The sequence below is a fragment of the Myodes glareolus genome, chromosome 7 (assembly GCF_982192425.1).
Source record: "Myodes glareolus chromosome 7, mMyoGla1.1, whole genome shotgun sequence".
Taxonomy (NCBI): domain Eukaryota; kingdom Metazoa; phylum Chordata; class Mammalia; order Rodentia; family Cricetidae; genus Myodes; species Myodes glareolus.
In genome coordinates this window covers 5,924,728-5,944,115 of record NC_142032.1, presented here as the reverse complement: position 1 = coordinate 5,944,115, position 19,388 = coordinate 5,924,728, and the positions used below count along the sequence as shown (strand labels likewise).

At 48.5% G+C, this 19,388-nt stretch overlaps 1 protein-coding gene and 1 long non-coding RNA gene across 48 annotated transcripts in view; one reads left to right on the top strand and one right to left on the bottom strand.

Annotated features, from left to right (window-relative positions):
- Positions 1-636: 636 nt before the first annotated feature.
- LOC148121285 (uncharacterized) lies at positions 637-1,843 on the bottom strand. Its single transcript, XR_015738324.1, has 2 exons — positions 1,707-1,843; positions 637-1,356 (listed from the first exon to the last, which is right to left on the bottom strand). It is a non-coding gene; the product is annotated as an uncharacterized LOC148121285 (long non-coding RNA).
- Tcf7l2 (transcription factor 7 like 2) overlaps positions 1,105-19,388 on the top strand; it is a 190,313-nt gene continuing 172,029 nt past the window's right edge. For 27 of the 47 annotated variants that reach the window (XM_087907776.1, XM_087907772.1, XM_087907766.1 and 24 more), the window contains exons 1-4: positions 1,105-1,293; positions 1,540-1,606; positions 1,839-1,963; positions 13,797-13,865. In XM_087907776.1, the coding sequence (XP_087763902.1) occupies positions 1,105-1,293; positions 1,540-1,606; positions 1,839-1,963; positions 13,797-13,865 (450 nt within the window). The remainder of the gene's footprint in view (positions 1,294-1,539; positions 1,607-1,838; positions 1,964-13,796; positions 13,866-19,388) is intronic. The other 20 variants (XM_087907781.1, XM_087907775.1, XM_087907773.1 and 17 more) reach the window with 1 other exon arrangement.

The following is a 19,388-nucleotide window of genomic DNA, read 5'->3' as shown; positions in this document are numbered from 1 at the left end:
GACTCACTGCCATTAAAGAAAAAAGGGAGGGGAGCCCTTGTGGGTTAGCCTCCTTGAATGTTCGTGGCCCAGCCCCTCAGCTTCCCTAGGTTTTCTCAGAGCAGAGAAGTGAGCATTTTGGACCAGTTGTGTCTTATCCCGCCCCAGGGCGTCCGACTTCTCTGCGGGATTAACCATTGAGCACCCTGTCCCCAAGTCCCACAGTCCTCATCCTCGAGACTTCTGGCTAGTACTTTTTCTGGGCCTCTCCCCATCCCCGCCCCCCAAGTGGGCTTTCCTTCCGCCTTCCCCGGCTCAGATTCCGGACTCGGTTGCCACCCCCTTCCCCTCCTCTCCCGGTCCGCATTGTCTTTCGGAACCCGCCCCCTCCAGGAGCGAGGCCCGCACCGTCTGGGCGCCCAGCTCGCGCAGTGCGCACAGGCCGCACCCCGCTCGCCTCCCGCGGCCCCGGCCCGCCCCGCTCGCTCTCCCGGCGCCCAAAGGATCATTGTTGGCCGCCCCCGCCCCGCCCACCCCGGCTGTTTATTTATGCACACGTCACCGGACTCGCCCCGCCCCCTGGCATCTCATTAAGGCGAGTGTGTTCCTCTCGCCCTGTCAATAATCTCCGCTCCCAGACTACTCCGTTCCTCCGGATTTCGATCCCCCTTTTTCTATCTGTCAATCAGCGCCGCCTTTGAACTGAAAAGCTCAGTCTAACTTCAACTCACTCAAATCCGAGCGGCACGAGCTCCTTCGGTGTCTTCGGCTTCCCCCCCCTTTGCTCTTATATCTGACTTGTTGTTGTTGTTGTTTTTTAACCCCCGTTTTTTATTTATTATTTTTTTGCACATTGATCGGATCCTTGGGAACGAGAGAAAAAAGAAATTCAAACTCACGCGTGCAGAAGATCTCCCCCTTCCCCTCCCCTCCTCCCTCTTTTCCCCTCCCCAGGAGAGAAAGACCCCAAAGAAGGAAAAAAAAGTTAACCTTGGACTCGTCTTTTTCTTGCAATATTTTTTTGGGGGGCTCGCAAAACTTTTTTTTTGTTTTTGTTTTTGTTTTTTTTTGCTTTTCTTCTTCCTTCATTTTTCTTCCAAAATTGCTGCTGGTGGGTGAAAAAAAATGCCGCAGCTGAACGGCGGTGGAGGAGATGACCTAGGCGCAAACGACGAACTGATCTCCTTCAAAGACGAGGGCGAGCAGGAGGAGAAGAACTCGGAAAACTCCTCGGCGGAGAGGGATTTAGCCGATGTCAAGTCGTCGCTAGTCAATGAATCAGAGACGAATCAAAACAGCTCCTCCGATTCCGAGGTAGGAAGAGCCCCTCGGGCTGGCGGGGTTGTTCCTGCCGGCTCCCGGGCTCGGAGACTGGGGCTGGAAGGCGAGGCGGGTCGGGGTTGCGGGCGGCGGGCAGCACGGACGGTTGCCCGGGCTGCTGACTGCAAAAACTTGTAACCGTGTTTTTTCTGCACCCCTTTCCCCGCCGACCCTCCCTCCTCCGCACCCCCTCGGCGCGGCGATTGCCCCTCGCCCTCCCCACTTCGCCCCTCCGGGAAGGCGGAAAGACGGCCTCCGCCTCGCTCCGAAAGTTTCCGAGATAAATCCCGGGAAAGTTTGGAAGAAGGTGAGTGTGCCCCGCGCGCCCCCAAACCGCGCGATCGCGTTGCCCCCCTCCCCGGGGTCGGCCTGGTGGGTACCCTCGCCCCACTCCCTACCCACCCTACCCGAGTTCCCGCGCCGGCCGGGCCCCGGGGACGCGCGCGGGCCCTCCGGGGGGACACTTGCTAAAAAGTTTCTCCCGCTCTCTCCCGCGCCGCGCGGCCGCCGCCGTCCCCTCCGCCGCCCCGCCATGTTAGCGGCCAAGAGGCAAGATGGAGGGCTCTTTAAGGGGCCACCGTATCCCGGCTACCCCTTCATCATGATCCCCGACCTGACGAGCCCCTACCTCCCCAACGGATCGCTCTCGCCCACCGCCCGAACCGTAAGTGCCACCGCGCTCCCCGCCCTACCCGCCCTGCTCGCCCGCCCGCCCGCCGGCCCCGCATGCCCTGCCCCTCCCCCGCCCCGCCCCTCCCCCCTCCCCTCCCCCCCTCGCGGCCCGAACTCTCCAAACTTTTTCTCTGCCTTTTGTGGACTGGGTTTGTTTGCGCTTCGCCATGTTCTGGCTTTCCTTGTGCTTGCCTCGCGATTCGGGGAGCCTTTTCTTTCCCAGACAGGGCTCTGTTGGGGTGGTGGGATGCCAATCCGAACTTTTAGTTTTTCTTTCTCCTTTTTTTCCTTTTCTTTTCCCTTCTCCTTTCTTTTTCTTTCTTTTTTTTTTAAAGCTCTGAGTCCCCCTCCCCCTCCCCTTGCTTAGTGGTGTTTGTTTCTTGTCCCTGGGAAGAGGACTGTGTGGCTCTTTCTTCTCCCTCTCTTCCTTCCCTCTTCTGTGCGTCTTGGGCTTTCCCCAGGTTAACCCCTTGGTTGCTGGCTGCGAGGCCGGTCCCGGGCCGCGCCGCGCGGATTCCCGGTGCCTTTGGCTCCAGGCGCTGCTATGCTGTGTGCGCAGCCTTGATCCTGCGGAAGCGCCCTACGCTGTCCCCAGCCTGTCGTTTTTGTAGCTTTCTAGTGGTGATTGCAGGCTCACGGGCCTCCTGGCCCCTTCTTCCACGGGCAGGTCACACTTACCAGGCTTGGTCCCCTCGCAGGCCCAGGGTTCCTGGGCGTGCTTTTCTCTGCAGACCGGGCAGGGCTTGGCTGCCCCACGCTACCTAGCTGTGAGCTGTGCGTGCTGGGAAGGCCGGTTTGGAGGGCTTCTGGGTTTGTGTGTAGTCAGGATGGCCTGTATTGAGTGGACTTTTGTGTCAAGGGAAACTCGGTGTCTTCGGATGGGGTGTAGAGGCCTTCTTTTCCCTGATCAGTTAGCTCACTGTGGGCCCCTGGGGAGGGGGCAGAGGCCAGGGTGAGCAGTTTCAAGGAGGTGAAGGAGACTTGGGGATACCTTCCTTTCTGGGGAATCGGCTTCCCAACTTTGAGGGGCCCAAGGCAGCGAGGGGTGCCACGCTCCTCGGGAGCTCTCAGCGGCACATCTCCGGCACCCACCGTAGACATTTGTTCCTGTTCTCCCGGGGTCTCTGCCCCCTGCCCTCACACTGTCCTCTGCCCCCACCCCCCGAAAAAAAAAGAAAGAAAAGAAAAAAGAAAAACCTGGATTGCTGAGCTCTAGACACATCAGCCCGGCTTGTGCCTGTCCTCCCGGGGTTGTCACTTTGCACCTCTGGCCGTGGTCCCTACCTCGTGTTTACACACACTAGTTTTGTTTTTCCTCTTTCGCTCATTCAAGGTGGCAATCTGAAATAATGTGCCCACTATTGAGCAGAGCTGGGATTGGAGTCAGCCAAATCTACAAGTGTTTTTAAGCATTAAAATATTAACTATCAAGTTTAACTTGTTTTGTTGTTTTTTTTTCTTTTTTTTTTCCCTTTTCCTTTGGCTCTGGCAGAATAGCAAGAGCACGCTAGACCGGTAATTCTTTTCTTAATGCTTAGGAAAGAGAAACAATCACCGCCCCCAGCCCCCCCACCAGCGCCCGTGCCTTCCTTGGAAGCCGGGACAGAGGTACAGCCTGACCTAGCCCAGCAGGGCCCGCGCTTTCCGGAGGCTGTTCGGCGGCCTCGGAAGCAGCGCCTGGTATTTTTCTTGGTAGCCGACGGGATCTTAAAGAATCGGAGTGTTAGCAAACTAGACCCAGCAACATTCCAAAGTAATCCTGGGAATTTCCTCCTCCCCCTCCTCCTCGCCTCCTTAGGACGCAGACCTCTTTGGTTTTATTTTAAAATCCACTTAGCCACCCGAAAGGCCATCTGAATATTGTGCTTTGATGGCAGGCTTGTTGGCTTTCTTGACCCTTTTCAAACTGCACGTCCGTGACCGCTGGCGATCTGGCCACACCATCGCTTCAAACCCACACAGTTGTGTTGTGCGGTAATTAGGAAACAGGGAAATTGTTAAAGGCAAATAAATGATTTCCCGGGGAGACAAGGAAGGCTCCCAACCCACCGTCCCCTTTGTGGGCTTTGTAGGAATAGACAGCGTCTAGTTATTTTAATTGTGGACATAGCGGGTGGCCCTGTGCTGTGACATCAGACTGACTCTAGGAAGGCATTTCTGAACCCAGTAGGCTGTTAGTCTTTGCGTGTCAGACGTCAGACATCTTTGTGCACACTGCCTCTGCTGCTTTGCTTTCCCTTACCTGGATAAGCTTGTTTGCTACAAAATTGAAGTTATTTATTTAGGCTGCTGAGCAGAGCATTGGCAAGGAGCTGCAAGGCAGTTGTATGTGCCTCTAGTGCCTTTGAATGCTTGGACCAGCTTGCAATTCCAGATTCGATACAGCCCCCGGGTGTAACACACAGGCCAGCCAGTGGTCCTGGGTCTGAAATTCTCAGGGTTTCCTAGGGTCTGGTTTTGTGTACGAGTTGTAAACACAAATTCAGGGTAAGCTCATTCATTCTCCTTCTTCCTCCTGGCTAGGGTGCTTTTTGGTACATTTTCTGTAACTTGTGAGCAAGTACTGGCCAAAGGGTTGAATCCTTTGAGAAACAGATTCTCTGGAACCCCGGTTACTGCTTTTCTGTTTAAGAATGTGATGAATTAAGGAGTATCATTAGATTGGCTTTTGATGAATAATAGATCATTTCTAGAACAATCTTTTAATTACCAAAGAAGCCGTAAAGCCTGGTAGTAATGATTTTACTTTAAAACGACAAAGATTTCCTCAGAACATTAATTTAATCTTTGATACAGCAGTAGAAATGGCTTATGAAGAGGATAGATTCAGATAGAAAAATACATTAAGGAGAAGTCTATTTAAGTACACGGGAAGGGCTGGAAGTACTAATATTATGATTCGAGTACCATTGTGTTCTGGAGAATACTGTTACAGGATTGAGGTCCATTGGTAGGGGAAGTTTAACTTTTCTGTTTTTCCTCCTGGTTTGCAAGAAATAGTCCTGCAGTGGTAAGGACTGCGGTAGGCGTGAGGTGGCATTTTCAGGGTATTCTCACAGCGCTTCCTCTACCCAAAGCTTTTGCTTTTCAGCAGAACTGTTTACTACCAGGTTGGGCAGATAAGTAGCAGCATCTTGAATTCATTTTAGAGCATTTCAAGGAAATCGGGAGGGAGCCTGTTCATTGAGGAGGTTTTATTTAGCCCGGCAATTTTTTTCCTCCCGGCTTGCCGAAAAATGGATGTTTTCGACTTTCTCAAACAACATAATCCTTCCTGACACAAAAGATTGAGACCCTGGAGTGTGAGGGGTTAATGTTGGACCTTCCCTGTTGTCTTCCCACCCCCCACCTTCACCCCTGATTGTTTTGACAACACTTTTCAAAGTGTGACATTCCAAGCCCCTCCATAACAATGTAATATTACTGTGATTACACAGGTCATTACATTTTAAATAGAGAACAATAAAATGCTTATCGCCTTGAAAAAGAACAGGTGCTCTCAGCCTCCTTTCGTATTTATGCTAATTGTTTTCATCTCCTTCAGAAATATTTATGGCAGACATGTTTAGATTTTAATCTCAATGTAGCAAGTCTTCTATGCTAATCTTGTAAGTTAGGGTTTAATGTCTGGGCTCAGCGTTCACTCAGTCAGCATATGATTATAAATCTAATATGTTGGTGCTTTGCAATTTGGCTTCCTGAAGCCCCAGAAACAAATGTGGGGTTTGGGAGTCTAAAAGGCTTCTCTAGGAGAGTCGTTTTGAGGGGGAGGGGGATCTTTGCTGCCATTTAGGGGACACCAGCATTGACTGCTGTCCTTTATTTTAGATGTGGAAAAGATCTGGAGAAGAACCATGCTGCTTCTTGCTTGGAGTTCTCCTGTAATTTCCTTTTCCTGCGAGAGATTGCCTTTGGAGTTGCTTGGCTAGCTTGTTGGCTAGCTTTCTGTTTCGTAGGAAGCTATGGAAAAGTTACAGGAAGGTTTCCCGGAGTGACATCTAGAACGCTGCATTCTCTGTTAGTGGCACAGGGTGGCTGCAATTCTGCACGCCATTTAAGTGGGGGGGCAGTTAATGATTATACCTGAGGCTATGCTTCTCCAGATTAGGGTAGAGGTCTTTTCAAGACTTGACCACCTTCTCCCATCTCACAAGGTGCCCAGGTGCATAGGGAAAGTGTCTGCAGAGACCATCCGAGACGTGCTGCCCTGCTCTCTCCCATGCACAGAGGGGAGAGGAGAGGGAGGATTTTGCATTTTGTCAGATGTCACACAACGGGGGCTCCTGAATCACGTTAACAATGCACTGTAGAGAAAGGACAGCTGCAAATTTTTGTGTGGACGCGTGTTTAGGACCGTGACTAAAAACTCCCGAGGACCTTTCCCCCAGCTGTCTGGAAGTTATGTGGAAGTTGGTTTATTGGCAGTTAAGTATGGGACAACCTGGATTTAGCAGATGCTTTCTCCTGCACAGGAAGTAGATGACATTGTGCTGGGGGCAGGGAGGAGACGAGGCAGGGAATGATTTACTCCCTTAAAAAAAAAAACCTCGGAGTTGCCAAATAAATAAACTTCCAAGGAAGTAGGTGATAGCTAGATTTTTAGTCTTGGTGGGAGTGGAATTTGATGATATCTTTGACTACATTTATAGTTTTGCCGACTCATTTCAGCGTTTTGAAAAGGAGAGCTGACCAAGATTCTCTAGGTTTTTGTGTGTGTGTGTGTGTGTGTGTGTGTGTGTGTGTGTGTGTGTGGTGGGTATCTGAGTTTCTTTAGGGAATAGAAATTGGCAACCTTGTAAGTAAATCTTCAGCTTGGATTTATAATTTATAATTGAGCACATTTGTGAAGGAAATGGTTAATTTTACAACCAAAGGCGAGCTTGCGCCCCGACAGGGCCCTGCTGAAAGACATGTGCCCCGGTCCTTTGCTGGCAAGCTCCCCGAGTCATAAATCCACGGGCTTTATTTGCAGCCCATAACACTTATGAATGTTGAGATATTTGACGCCACGTTGCCCTTATGATATTCAAGGTCTGCAGACATTGGCAGTGGCTCAGATTTCTTTCACTAATTATAAGCAATAGATGGGGGGGTGCATCGCAAAAGCTGTTCTCCCCTCTCCTTCACCCACTCCACACCTCTTCAGTCCTCGTTGCCTGAGACAGGCATCCCCTTCTTCTGGCAGCAGACCTGTTCTTTGCTCTAAGCTATTGTTATATACATTTATAAAGAGCACTTTGAGGGATGGGAATTCAGGGGACTCCACTCTAAATGCCCTTTTCAAAAGCAAAGTTGCTTGGGGTGTTTGCTTCTTTCTCCTTTTCTTCTGGATTCCCCCTCTTTACTCTCTTAATCCCCTCACTTTTCCTGGAGACCACTTTGACTATATCGTGCATATTTCCCACAATACTTAAAGAAACCTGATATGGGAGAATGTACTTTCATTTAAAAGATGTTCCACTAGGCTAGAAGGGGAAATATACACATTGGATAGTGTTCTGGTTGATACGAAGGCTTAGAAAGAAGTGAGGTATAGTGAGAAAAGCCTATGAAAAGAATTTAATAGACAAGCAAACAAAACAAAACAGAAACAGGTTTATGGTGGAACGGGGGCGGGCACTGCTCTGTGGAAACTGTATCCAGCCAGAGGTGCAGAGTAATGGTTGAGAGTATTGAGGAGCAGGGGGTGGGCAGAATAGGTCTTGTGTGGGACAGGAGGACAGTGGGGAGGACCCTGCAGGGCTATGTGGCTGTTGCTCTGGAGTGAGAGACAGGCTCCAATCCTGTCTTTACCCTTACTGTTCTATCTGGCCACCAATATGTTTCCTATCAGTTACCCCCGAACATCTGGAGGTGGAGAGTCTGGCTGGAGAATTATCTGAGGTCCAGATCCAGCTGTGAGAGAAGGTTTAACTAAGTTTTAAAGAGTCGATTGTTTTGGTGAACATTGGGTGAAGTGGGCCACATAGTGCTGTTGTTGCTGCTGCCGCCGCCGCTGCTGTGTGTGTGTGTGTGTGTGTGTGTGTGTGTGTGTAAGCAAGTGTGGGGACCGCTGAATGATACAACCATTTCTAGGCAAATACTTTCCCTTCAATTCAACTCAAGTTTAAAGACCCAGGCTGAAAGGTTTTATTTTCTAATCAATGGAATGCAGAAACTTACTAGCCCTTAGGGATCTGTGAATCCCTTAACAGCTCATTACAAGGACTGGGCTGTGGGATCTTTGAAGGGTTATCAGGCATGATGTTTTTCCGCTTTTCCCAGGATAGGTTTTTCTTCCTTAGGCACATCTGATTTTGTGTGGGTAATTCAGTTTGTGATATATATGTATATATATATATATATATATATATATATATATATATATATATATATATGGTTATGAAGTGACCCTAGATAGTTCATGCTGCAGTGGGAAGACATAGCTATTGGTAATATCAGTTCTGAAGGAGTTAACAATGGGCTGCCAAAGTTTGGCATCATGAAAATAGATGTGAGGCCTGGTAGGCATTAGCAGGGCCCGGCACATTTACAGAGCTTAATTAGTACGCACTGTAATTGTTCATGGTCTGCCAGAAGAAGTAATACTCAGGAAAGCGGAGTCCCTCTCTTGCAGTCTCCAGTTTAAAACCGATAAATCACTTGCATATTTGTGTAGTGATTCAAATGGAGCTAAGACCTCTCCCATCCCAACATGTGGTAAATTGTAAAGTCAATGAATTGCAGATGTAGGGCTACAGTGAGATCCTCTAAGAAAATGCACAATGAATGGTAAAGAGTGACGCTATAAATATTTACTGAGAAGATAACTAGATTCCCCCGTACTGGGCCAATTATGATGTACTAAATATATTAGCAAAAATGCTTGAAAAAATTGAGAGGATCTGTGTGGGTCTTTGGGTGGGTTTGTTTGTTTTAGAAAGTGAAATAGAGGCACTGTGTTACTGTCCTATCAGTGTGAGTGAGCGGGGGAACCACCATGGCTTACCCATGCAAGGACGCAGGAGAGCCACATTAATGCCAATTAATTCATTATGAGTTCTAACTCTGGGACGACGGCGCATCGTTCTGCGGGTGTTCTGTAGCAAGTGTTAATGAAAACTGCTGCGTTAAGAACATGCTTCAGCACTTCAGCCCACGTGCCCGTGTGCTGGAACTGTGGCTTCAGCTTCCCTCCCAGATGAAGAACTTTAATTATGTTTTGATGTTTAAAGCACACCAACTAGTCTCTCCTCAACCCAGGAAAGCCTACAGCTATCAGCACCAAGCTCAACCCTGCCTTTCTTTGCCAGGGATTCTAGCTCCAGGAGAAAAACAATGAAGGGAGCATCCCCTGGTAGAGGCTCGGAGAAAACTTTCTTGAAGCGATTCTCCCTCCCCCTCCCCCTTGCTTCCTTTTAGAGGATTTTGGTCTCAGGCAATGTTGCCAGTCAATACTTCTTTCCCCAAATGTGAGTAGGTGGGTGTGTATGAAAGCTGTAAAAGTTAATGACCCACGTCTGACTCATAGCTCAGGGTTTCAGGTTGAGGAAAAGTGGGGAAGGAAAAGAAAGAAAGAAATTAATGAGGGTAAATAGACATGCGCTGGAACCATCAATGGGACAGTGGGAGAGCCCGTTCTAAGGTCTGAGGGCGTGCGTTCTGTGGCCTGTGTTTTCCTGTGGTGGAATACCAGGAAGTGAGGAGGCACTGCCTTTGTTAGACGGTGGTTTTAGGGTGTTGCAAAGATTCTCTGTCTGGATCTCCGCAGGGATTGTAAACCCAGGAATCTACTAGCCATGCCCGGCTGCACCTCCCGCTGGAGTCTGAGACTTCTCCGGCACTTTCTAAGCAGGCAGTATCAGAATGTTAGGATGGGTGGAAGTCACCCCAAATCCTGGGCAAGAGGCTATTTTCCATTGAGTGAAAAGCCCCAGTTATTGTGGTGGGGTGGGGTGTGTTTGTGGGACATACGAGTAGTCTTTTTTTTTTTTTTCTGCCTCGGTCTCCCCAGAAGGATGAGGACCTAAGACAAGGTTTCAGATAAACTATTAAAAAACATTTAAAAACTGGTGATGTGGAAATAACAGTTCACTTGAGAAAAAGGCAGAAGGAATGAATGAGTGAGTGCATGTGTGTGTGTGCGCGCACACACGTGTGCTCACGTGTGTGTGCATGCAAGCGCGCGTGTGCACCCTTGCATACAGATAGATATGAGACAGCCAGGTGATTCATAAAACTGAAAAGTAAGTCTGTGCCCCGCCTCATCCCTTAAGTCACGTGGATGGTGCAGTAGTTCCTCTTCTCCCCATTGGAGGACTGCTGTTTTGTTTGTGGCTTAGAGCATGAGATTCCTGTGGTTGGCAAAGGCTGGTTCCTCTTCTATCCCCGGGTATCTCTGATCTCAAGTATCTGCAGTATCAAATTTAGAGTCAGTAGTAATGATTAGAAATAAAGCTAGAGGAATCAAGATAGGGTAATAAGGGAAGCAGTCAGAGAGTGTTGCAAGCATTTGCCTAAACTGTCAACTCTTCCTGACTCTTCTGGACAAGAGAGGGCCTGGCTGCCTGGATGCTCTAATAGGGAGGGGTGTCTGACTGTTGTGACTTAGAAAGGGAAGGTGATATTTTTGTGGGGCTTCCTAGGAGGGAAGAAAGGAACCAAGTCTGCCAGCCCTGGACTGTCCAAGGGGTGAGGCTCTTGTCCTGAGCACCAGACACACCCACATAAGAAAGCCACAGAGATGGGCTGGGGAAGAGACTCGGAGCCTTCCAGGTGACCCGTGCAAAACGGCTTAAACATTTTTAATCTCAGATGAGGCATAAGCCATCTTGCCCTGGACCTCTGTCTTCATGTACCCTCAAAACACAGAGGCCTAAACATGCTTTGTTTTCTCCTTTCTTACTGTGGGGGTGGAAGGCAGAGGTAGGAAAACAGGAGCTGGTTCGCTTTGGAATGCAAAGTTCTTATGGAGCATCTGCATTATATCTTTAAGAAGCTGGGCTGTAAACAAACAAGGCTGCTTCATGATTTATAGGGAAACAAAAAAAAAAAAAACAAAAAAACAAAAAACGCTGGTACAGCCTGTGTTTCAGAAGAGCATTTTTGGGAAAAGCGAGGGTAGAAACCGCAAGGAGAAACAAAAACATTTGGTATTCTTTGCTCTGACTGGAGGTAGCCTAGGTCCCGAATTCTCTAGAGCACAGTGGTTGGTGGCCGGGAGAAGTCTTCTATACTGAGGGAGCCTTTTGCACTGGCTGGGCTGGCAGTGGGTAAGAGGATTTCTGCACCGCTGGATATATCCTAAGGAAGTTACATTGTTTGGAGGTGTCAAAACGGTGTGGGGGCGAATGTGCGCCCACACGGGCTTCCTGTGCAGGCACGCTGAACTGGAGGTAAATTGGTTCTCGATGCAGACTTCTCTGCTAGTGTCTTTAGAAGCTTTCGCCTATGTCTGTGTGTGTGTGTGTATTTTTACTCTTTTAATTGCTGCATTCACTCCAGGCTCACTGGTGCTTTATGGGAAGGTGATGAATGCAAGGATTAAGAATGGAACTGGACAAGTGAAAATTGCGTTTGGCAGAGTCACCGTTTCATTAATTTATTCATAAGACGATGACTACATGAAATTATTTTCCACGGCATATCCGAAGTTATCAGGTGTCCGTTCAGTTTTAATTGACAATCTAAGATTCCTGTGGTTATCCTGAGTGCAGATTGCCTGGGGCTCCGCAGGGTTTGTGGGAACAGAAGTTTGGACAAGTTTCCATTAGCTCTGAATTGGGCAATTGGAAAAGAGCAGAATAAAACCCTTGAAAGGAAGGACCAAATTGTTACTGTTGCCTGCGCTGCTGAGGAGAGAGGACTCTCCTTTCAGACAAGAGCTGTTCCCTCGCAAGGAATTCCAAACTCGCAAAGAGACCTGTCCCCCACACAAAAGTTGTTTTAACATGGTGGAAAATTGTCCCAGTAATGAGTGAGATCCTGGCTTCCCTGACTGGGGTGGGTGGTTGGGGGACAAAGGGCACAGACAGACGCACCTTTCTTTTTGAGCCAATTGCTTTGGATGGCCTCCTTGAATGTGGTGGGGAGGGCTGTGTGCACAGAGGTTTAGTTTACTCGGTCCATAGTAACTTGTATGAGGGGAGTGATTTATTGCTCGGCTTTGGCATGTAAAGAGATTATTGTTATTTTTGCCCAACTTAGTTTGTCTTCTTTTAATTTGATTACTGTGTTTTGTCACAAAAAAGCATAATTTTTAGGTTTTTATTTGTTTTTGTTTGCTTGTTTGTTTGTTTCGAGACAGGGTTTCCCTGTAGCCTTGAGCCTGGCCTGGAACTTGCTCTTGTAGACCAGGCTGGCTTCGAGCTCAGAAATCTGCCTGCCTCTGCCTCCCAAGTGCTGGGATTAACGGTGTGCATCACTGTCCTGCAGTTTGTAGGTTTTTTTTTTTTTTTTTTTTGGCTGGGGGGGGAGGTGACTGTTGAGATCCTCTTCAAGTCCTCTGTATCCTAAAAATGGATACTTATTATATCACATTTTGAGTAATGTGGGTTTGAACAGTATTATTACAGTGTTGTTACATTTTAGTTCAGAATTTGCGGGAATCTTTTTCCTTTTTAAAAGAGAGCTAACAGACCCTATTGAATGACTTTCTTTCCAAGGAACAAGGTAACAAATTAATTGAGTTTAAAACTCTGCTGCAGCCCCAATGGTACTTGAAGCACAGAAGGGTTCTGATAACTTAGTTCTGAAGCAGTCATGGTTATAATTTCTGGGGATAAAGATGATAGTGTGGATGTCGATCCAAGTGTTTGGAGAAGGTACCCCAGACTTGCCTGCTGCAGGAGTGGGTAGGCAGGGAATCTCTCTTGGTCATCTGAAGCTTCCTCATCTGTCTGAGTATGGTAATGCATTTCAGATACCTGTCGAGACCCCCTCTGTGATTATTGGGTCAATTATAAAATGTCTCAACCCTGGTGCCTGTTTATCCCAGTGGGTAGCATCCTAAGGGTAACATGCATCATTTGGAAGGAGGAGGATTTGGGGAAGAGTCTTGGTGTTTTTGTAGGGATTTTCACATCTACAGTCGGGGGATGTGTGTGGCTGTAGAAGGAAATCCTGGGTTGAGAGCCGTGGTCCTAGGACTAAGGCAGCGATTCACTGAGAGGTGGTCCTTCCCGACCTGGGGCTCTTGGGTAATGCTTGGCTCCCTTTTGGGGAGGTGTAGATCACTAGAGTGCGGGTTGTGGAGATGCCTTAGAATCTAACGGCTTAGTCATGGTGAAAGAATGCATAAGGTGCTGGGTGGCCCCTGAATTCCGTAGAGACATTTGTTTTCCCAGAAATAGATTTCTGTCTGAGAGCCAGGGTTCAGTTGTTAGAGATACAGGGGGTGGGGCTTGCACTTGCAGACCAGTGACTGCTCACAGCACTCTCCTTCTGCCTGCACTCTTGCCTGTGTGTCGCCAACTTTTGCAGCACCCCGTTAAGTTTTCCTTAGCCTTCTGCTCGGCACCCACCGACTTCCTCTGTGTCTTTATGGGCTTCAGTCTGCTTTCTGTGTCATTGGTTCTCACTCCTGCCCCTCCTCCTCCCCCTCTTGATTTTTGAATGGGTGCTTAAAACAAAACAAAAGCAACAAAAACCAAAACTAAAAACAAAAGCAACTGTTCAGATGAGTGTGATCCTCTCCTCCATAATGATGTGAGTCCCTCAGGTCCCGACTGAACGGCAGGGCGGCCGTTCGGTCCAGGGAGGTTTGTCTGCTATTCATGAACTGCTTAAGATGTTTCCTTGTAGTCTGTGATGTGAGCAGAACGCTTTGGTTTGGTTTCTTCCTACAGCTCCATTTTCAATCCGGCAGCACTCATTACTCTGCGTACAAAACGATTGAGCACCAGATTGCAGTTCAGGTAGGAGGCGCAAGAGATTCTGAAGCTTGAATTACCAATGTGTAGGTCTCTTGTGTCTTTTTATTCTCTGCCTCCCCCACCCAGATGATGATGATGGTGATGATGATGGTGATGTTGGTGATAATGATGATGTCATTATGATGATGGTGGTGGTGGTTGGAATCATTGAGGGAGGTGGGAAGAACAGAAGAAATGTTGCTAAATGATCGAAACATATGAAAAGAGTGATCAGTCTATGTTGTCTAAGACTGCCTGGATCAAGCCTTGTGGGTGCTCAGACCCCACGTCGGTTCTGGTTACTGCATGCATTTTATAGAAGGAAGGGCTTTGCGTTGGGAGTCAAACAGGTTGGCGAATTGAGAGAGGCAGCTGGTGAGGAGGCCATGTGACAGCCAGGGAGAGTTGTTGCCTGTGGGTCAAAATCATGGCAAATGGTGCCAAGAGCACCACTTTCGGCCTGATCATCCTGAAATGTTGATTTCTTTGGGGCCTCTTGATATACGGCATGAGAAATATTGGAAGGCAAAAGCAACAGATCCCAGCCCCCGATGAGTGTCCTGTTTCCTGCTCACGTAGTACTTCCATTTTCTAAATCCAAAGGCTAAACAAACCCCAGACTAATATAGACATGGGGCTGAACAGCAGCCAGCAAACAGCCGCGGTGGAGTCAGGCAAACGAACTCGCTTTTGTCTGGTGGCCTGGCCTTGCTATGAGGGATGTCTCATGGTGTCCCTCACCGTACCTCCACACCTTGAGTGTTCTGCGTTAATCCTCAGCAAGGAGGCTTTTGCGAACTTTGTCTGGAGAGCGGAAGTCTGGCTTAGGGTCTCCTAGGTTGCTGTTGACTTGGTATGTCCCCTTTCTGCTGTCTCTTTGGGACGAAGCCTTTACAGGGTGGTGTGAGTGTGTTTGTGCTTGTGGACATGTGTGCCTATGTCCAGATAAGTATGAACATGTGTGCAGGTATACATGTTTGAGTGTACCGTGTATGTACATAGGTGTGTGAGGGTACATATAAATACACTTACGTACATGTATGTGTGTGTGTACTTGTGTGGCCTGATGGAACTCCTATTTCCCATCCATCCTCCTGCGTCTTCTTAACTTTTGCCATTTCAAATCTGTTTCAGCCTCCATATTACTCTGAAATAGCCTTTTGCCCCAGGTTAATGGAACTTCCTTCCAGTGAGAGACATGAGTGAGCAGGTCTTTCAAAAATGTGGTTGGTTCCTAGTCTTTTTGCATTTATTTCAAGGCTACAGCAGCTGTGCCTAGAAATACTGAGGCGACTGTGCTTGGGTAAGGTACTGATTGTCTGCGTGTTCTTCAGGGGACAAGTGTGTCTCTCGCCTGTAATCCCTCCACACCCAGATATTTTCAAAAGTGCTGTGTGTGATGAGCAGGAAGCTCCGATTCTTTCTGGCACACTTCCTGTTGGAAGTTGCTTCCTTTTAAGGCCCAGTAAGTCTTGCTTTTGGGAAACAGTTTAGACTCAGGGCTTGCTTAGAGAGCTAGTCTAAACTCCAGCTCTGGGTGAATGGGTGGATAAACAGAGTGTCCCCAGGCCTAGGGAGGCCGACTCCAGCACAGGGGGGCTGGAAATTCTTGTTGCCCGGGGTGTGGGAATTGTTGAGGCTGAAAAGGACAGTGATCTTTATCTTGGTGTGGAAAGGCTGGCTGGGGCCATGTCACTGGGAGACCAGCCCGAGACCAGCCCAGCTGTTGGCTCTTTACACCCGGCGCTGAAGTGTCCCTTGTTTGAAGGCGCAGTTCGTCTTTCTGCAAACCACCTGGCACGATGCGGGCCATGTGAAGCCCTTTCTCAGGAGGAAGATGGAGTGAATTACAGAGCTTATTGTTTGAAGGACTGAAACCATCCCTGTTCCTCCATGAACAGGTAGTATTGTTCTCTTCTGCTTCTATTTGCTAAGGCCTGATGCCCATGTGGGCAAACAGAGGGACATTTTACTGGAGCCCTAGCAGTATGCTTTCAAAAGTGTCCATTCTCCCTCAGTGTCTGCTCGACCAGCACAAGGCCAAGCCAAATGGCAGCTAGCTGTAGTTTTAGTGTGATCATCAAAGGATAAATGGTCAAAAACAAAACAAAAGAAGCAGAGGGAAAAAAAGGCAAAGCTCAGACAGAATAAGATTGTTCTCTGAATTCTCTGGGTGTTTCAGCAGCAGTCTGGGTTGGGGGGCCAGAGACAGCAGCCCAGGGGTGGGGAAGACAGAAGCCTGGGAGGGGGACCACACCCTATGTGTGTGGGGGACAGCAGCTTGGGGTGGGGAGGCAGCAGCCTGGCTGGGAGGGGGGCAACAACAGCCTGGGGTGGGGCGACCCCCTCCTGGCACACAGAAAAACCCACCTGGCCTTCTCTCATCCCAAGCTTAAATCCAGCGTGATGCTGGGGCAGCCGTTCCTTCCTTGGAAACTTAAACCTGGCTGAACCTTAACAAATACTGTATTTCAGGAGGAGCTCAGCTTGCTGCTCTTCGCCAAGCTCCATCCTAAAATAACCTGGTACTGTGACACCGGGCATCACATGAGGTTCATTCCTCCCGCCCGCCCTCCCCACCCCTTCTGTCCTCTCAGCACTCAGCCAAGCTCACCGTGGGCGTGAATGGCCTCCCGGTGATTCGGTGATTCCATGGACCAGTGTCAGTCACTGTGCTGGGCGCTTCCCACCTTTGGTTCCATTCTAGCCCTCCTTGGTTCTGAAATGACAAGGGCAGTGAGAACGATCGAGAGCACAGTGTAACTGGACTAAAAATTCAAGGGGCACAAATATATGTACTGCAGGGTTGTTATTAGCAGTGATAATAAATGGTTACTGAATTCTTTTGTGTGTGTGCGTGCGCTGGTGATAGAACACAGGTCCTCCTGGATGTTGAGTGTGAGCTTGTTCCCTGAGCAACATCCAGACCATTGGCTTTTTAAATGTGCCACTGGACCACACTGCACAGCCCACGAGTGTTTAGTAAGGAGGAGCATGGACTTACAAATGTGAGAACACCCAAGAGGCCCCACCCATGTCAGTGCACGCATGGGGGCTTGTGCGTAGTTTAAGCTTTTGAGGCTATGTAGTCAGTCTGGCTAACTTAATGTTACTTTGGTTTGAAAGCATCTTGAGAGAGATATGAGGTAAAAGTATGGCTGTGGTCTAATAAAGTTTTATTTATAAATACAAACACTGGCTGGAATTGGACCTAGGACTGAAGCTTGCTACCCTCTGATGAAATACTCTTAAGTCTGCCTTGTTCTTCCCCCTTCCCAGTGTTGTGGCTTCCTCGCTCTCCAAACTGCGGCTACAATTCCAACAGTAGATTCCTTTAACTTGTTGTTTTTTAATGGAATTGTATAGTAACTATTGTTCTGTGTTGTTGGATGCTTGGTTGCTTCCAGGTTTACGCTATACCAAATTCGGGACTAGTAGCTTTGGATATCTTTTGGAGGAAAGTCGGTGTCTGTGCCTGATGTCCTCTGCTAGCAAATGCACCTAGGGATGGCGTTGGGGTGTGCATGTGTAGCTTTGCATTGATCTTTTATAGCTAGAAGCCTCCCCGGGGACTGTTGAGTGTCATCTTTGAGATGTATGGTCATTGGTTGTGGGGAGCATGAGTGGCATCTTTGAGGGGAGCGGTGACATAGTGATCTTCATCAGGTCAGAGTTTACTTGTGAATGCTCTTCTGGGTCACCCCATCATGCGGGAGTTCGGCCTCTGGTCCCGCTACTTAGGACCAAACTCCTTCACCATCTCTGGTAAATGGTGTCGGGGATTCATGCTGACTCAGGAGGGTGAACCCTGATTACAAATGAACAGACCAGAGCTGCCTCCCGGGGATGGCCTGCAGGTGGTTGTACACAGCTGGGCATCTCTGCAGCCTCTTCCTCAAGGGACCCAGTCCAACATTCCTACTCCCATCATGATGGCAGCCTCCAAGAGAAGTTCTGTAACCAAGGCGGAGGGAGACAGACCTACACGAGGTCTTTCCCTGGACTCTCTGAAGGGCTACTTGAAAACCTTTTAAGCTTTGTTTTTAAGAGTGTTTTGGCCAAAGGTTGATGTTTTAACACGAAGTCAGATGTGATTCAGGGGAAAAAGCACGGCACCCAACAAAAACAAACGATGTCGACCTTTCGTGGTTGTTTCTCTTTGGGGATGCGAAGGGGTTTCTGTGTGTACCTACGCACTCACACACATGTGCGTGCTCGTGTGTGTGGCCAAAGACAGCTAGGAGAGGATCCAGGAGAAATGGGCCTTTTTATTTGTTTGCACAGCTGAGCAGTGGAGACTTTGCCATGATTTTTGCTTTCCCTCCTGTTAACCTTGCAAGATCTTGTGTGAGCTTTCCAAGGCCCACAGTTCTACACCTCCTCAACAGGGATGCACTGGGGCGCCCAGGACCTCCTTCCAGAGCTTGGGGTGCTGTCTGGAGTCAAAGCAAGAATGAAAAGCTTGTCCACCCCAAGGGTGTCTTGTCCCAGAGACACGTGAGCTACTGTGATGAAGAAGGCTAGAGATTAGTATTAGAAGATCTGTTCAGAATTTATGAGGTGGCAATGAGTGTGTGTGAGGGTTCCTGGTTCTCCCCTAATTTGGGGTTCAGATGTTGGTCTCCATTGTGTTTTTTTTTTTGTTTGTTTTGTGTGGTTCCCCCCTCCAAGATAGGGTTTCTCTATAGCTTTGGGACCTGTCCTGGAACTAGCTCTGGCCTTGAACTCACAGAGATCTACCTGCCTCTGCCTCCCAAGTGCTGGGATTAAAGGTGTGCGCCACCACCGCCTGGCCTCTGTTGTGTTCTTAATCCATCCTCTTCCCTACTCTGTTTCCTGGCCTTTCATTTCATGTAGATGTGTAGAGTGGGGCTAAGTGGAAACATTCCCCAAAATCAGTCCGTTTGAGCTAAAAAAGAAAACAAACCATTATTATTATTTTTAAACTTGAGATAGTGTCTCATATGGCTCAGGCTGGTCTGGAATTCACTACTAATCATGGCTGTGTTGAGCACCTAACTTCCTGAGGTTGCATCAGGCCTGGCCTCCACGCTCGGGGCTTGGTGTAAGCACCTGCGTTAGACATGAGAGTGCACTGCCTCCACTTCTGTGAAGATCACTTGAGAGGCTGGCTGAGGCAGGTGAGTGCTTGCTCACTCCTTTAGGAGTTTCCTTCACTGGGAATTTATTTGTGAGTAAAGCAGACAAAAACCCCTCGTTGTTCTTGGCTACTTTCTGTGCTGTTTTGAACACTGTTAAAATGTCTGTTTTTATATGTTGATTTGGTGTGTGTTTTAGTGTGTGTGTAGCCTTGGGGATGGAACTTGTATGTTATGCTAGTGACAACTACCTTTACTTGTTGAGCCGTCTTACCAGATCCAGATACTGGCGTCTAAGTACCATCCCTTGCTCTAACCCAGTGATCTCAACCTTCCTGACACTGTAACCCTTTAATACAGTTCCTCATGTTGTGGTGACCCCCAACCATAAAATTATTTTCATTGTTGCTTTACAACTATAATTTTT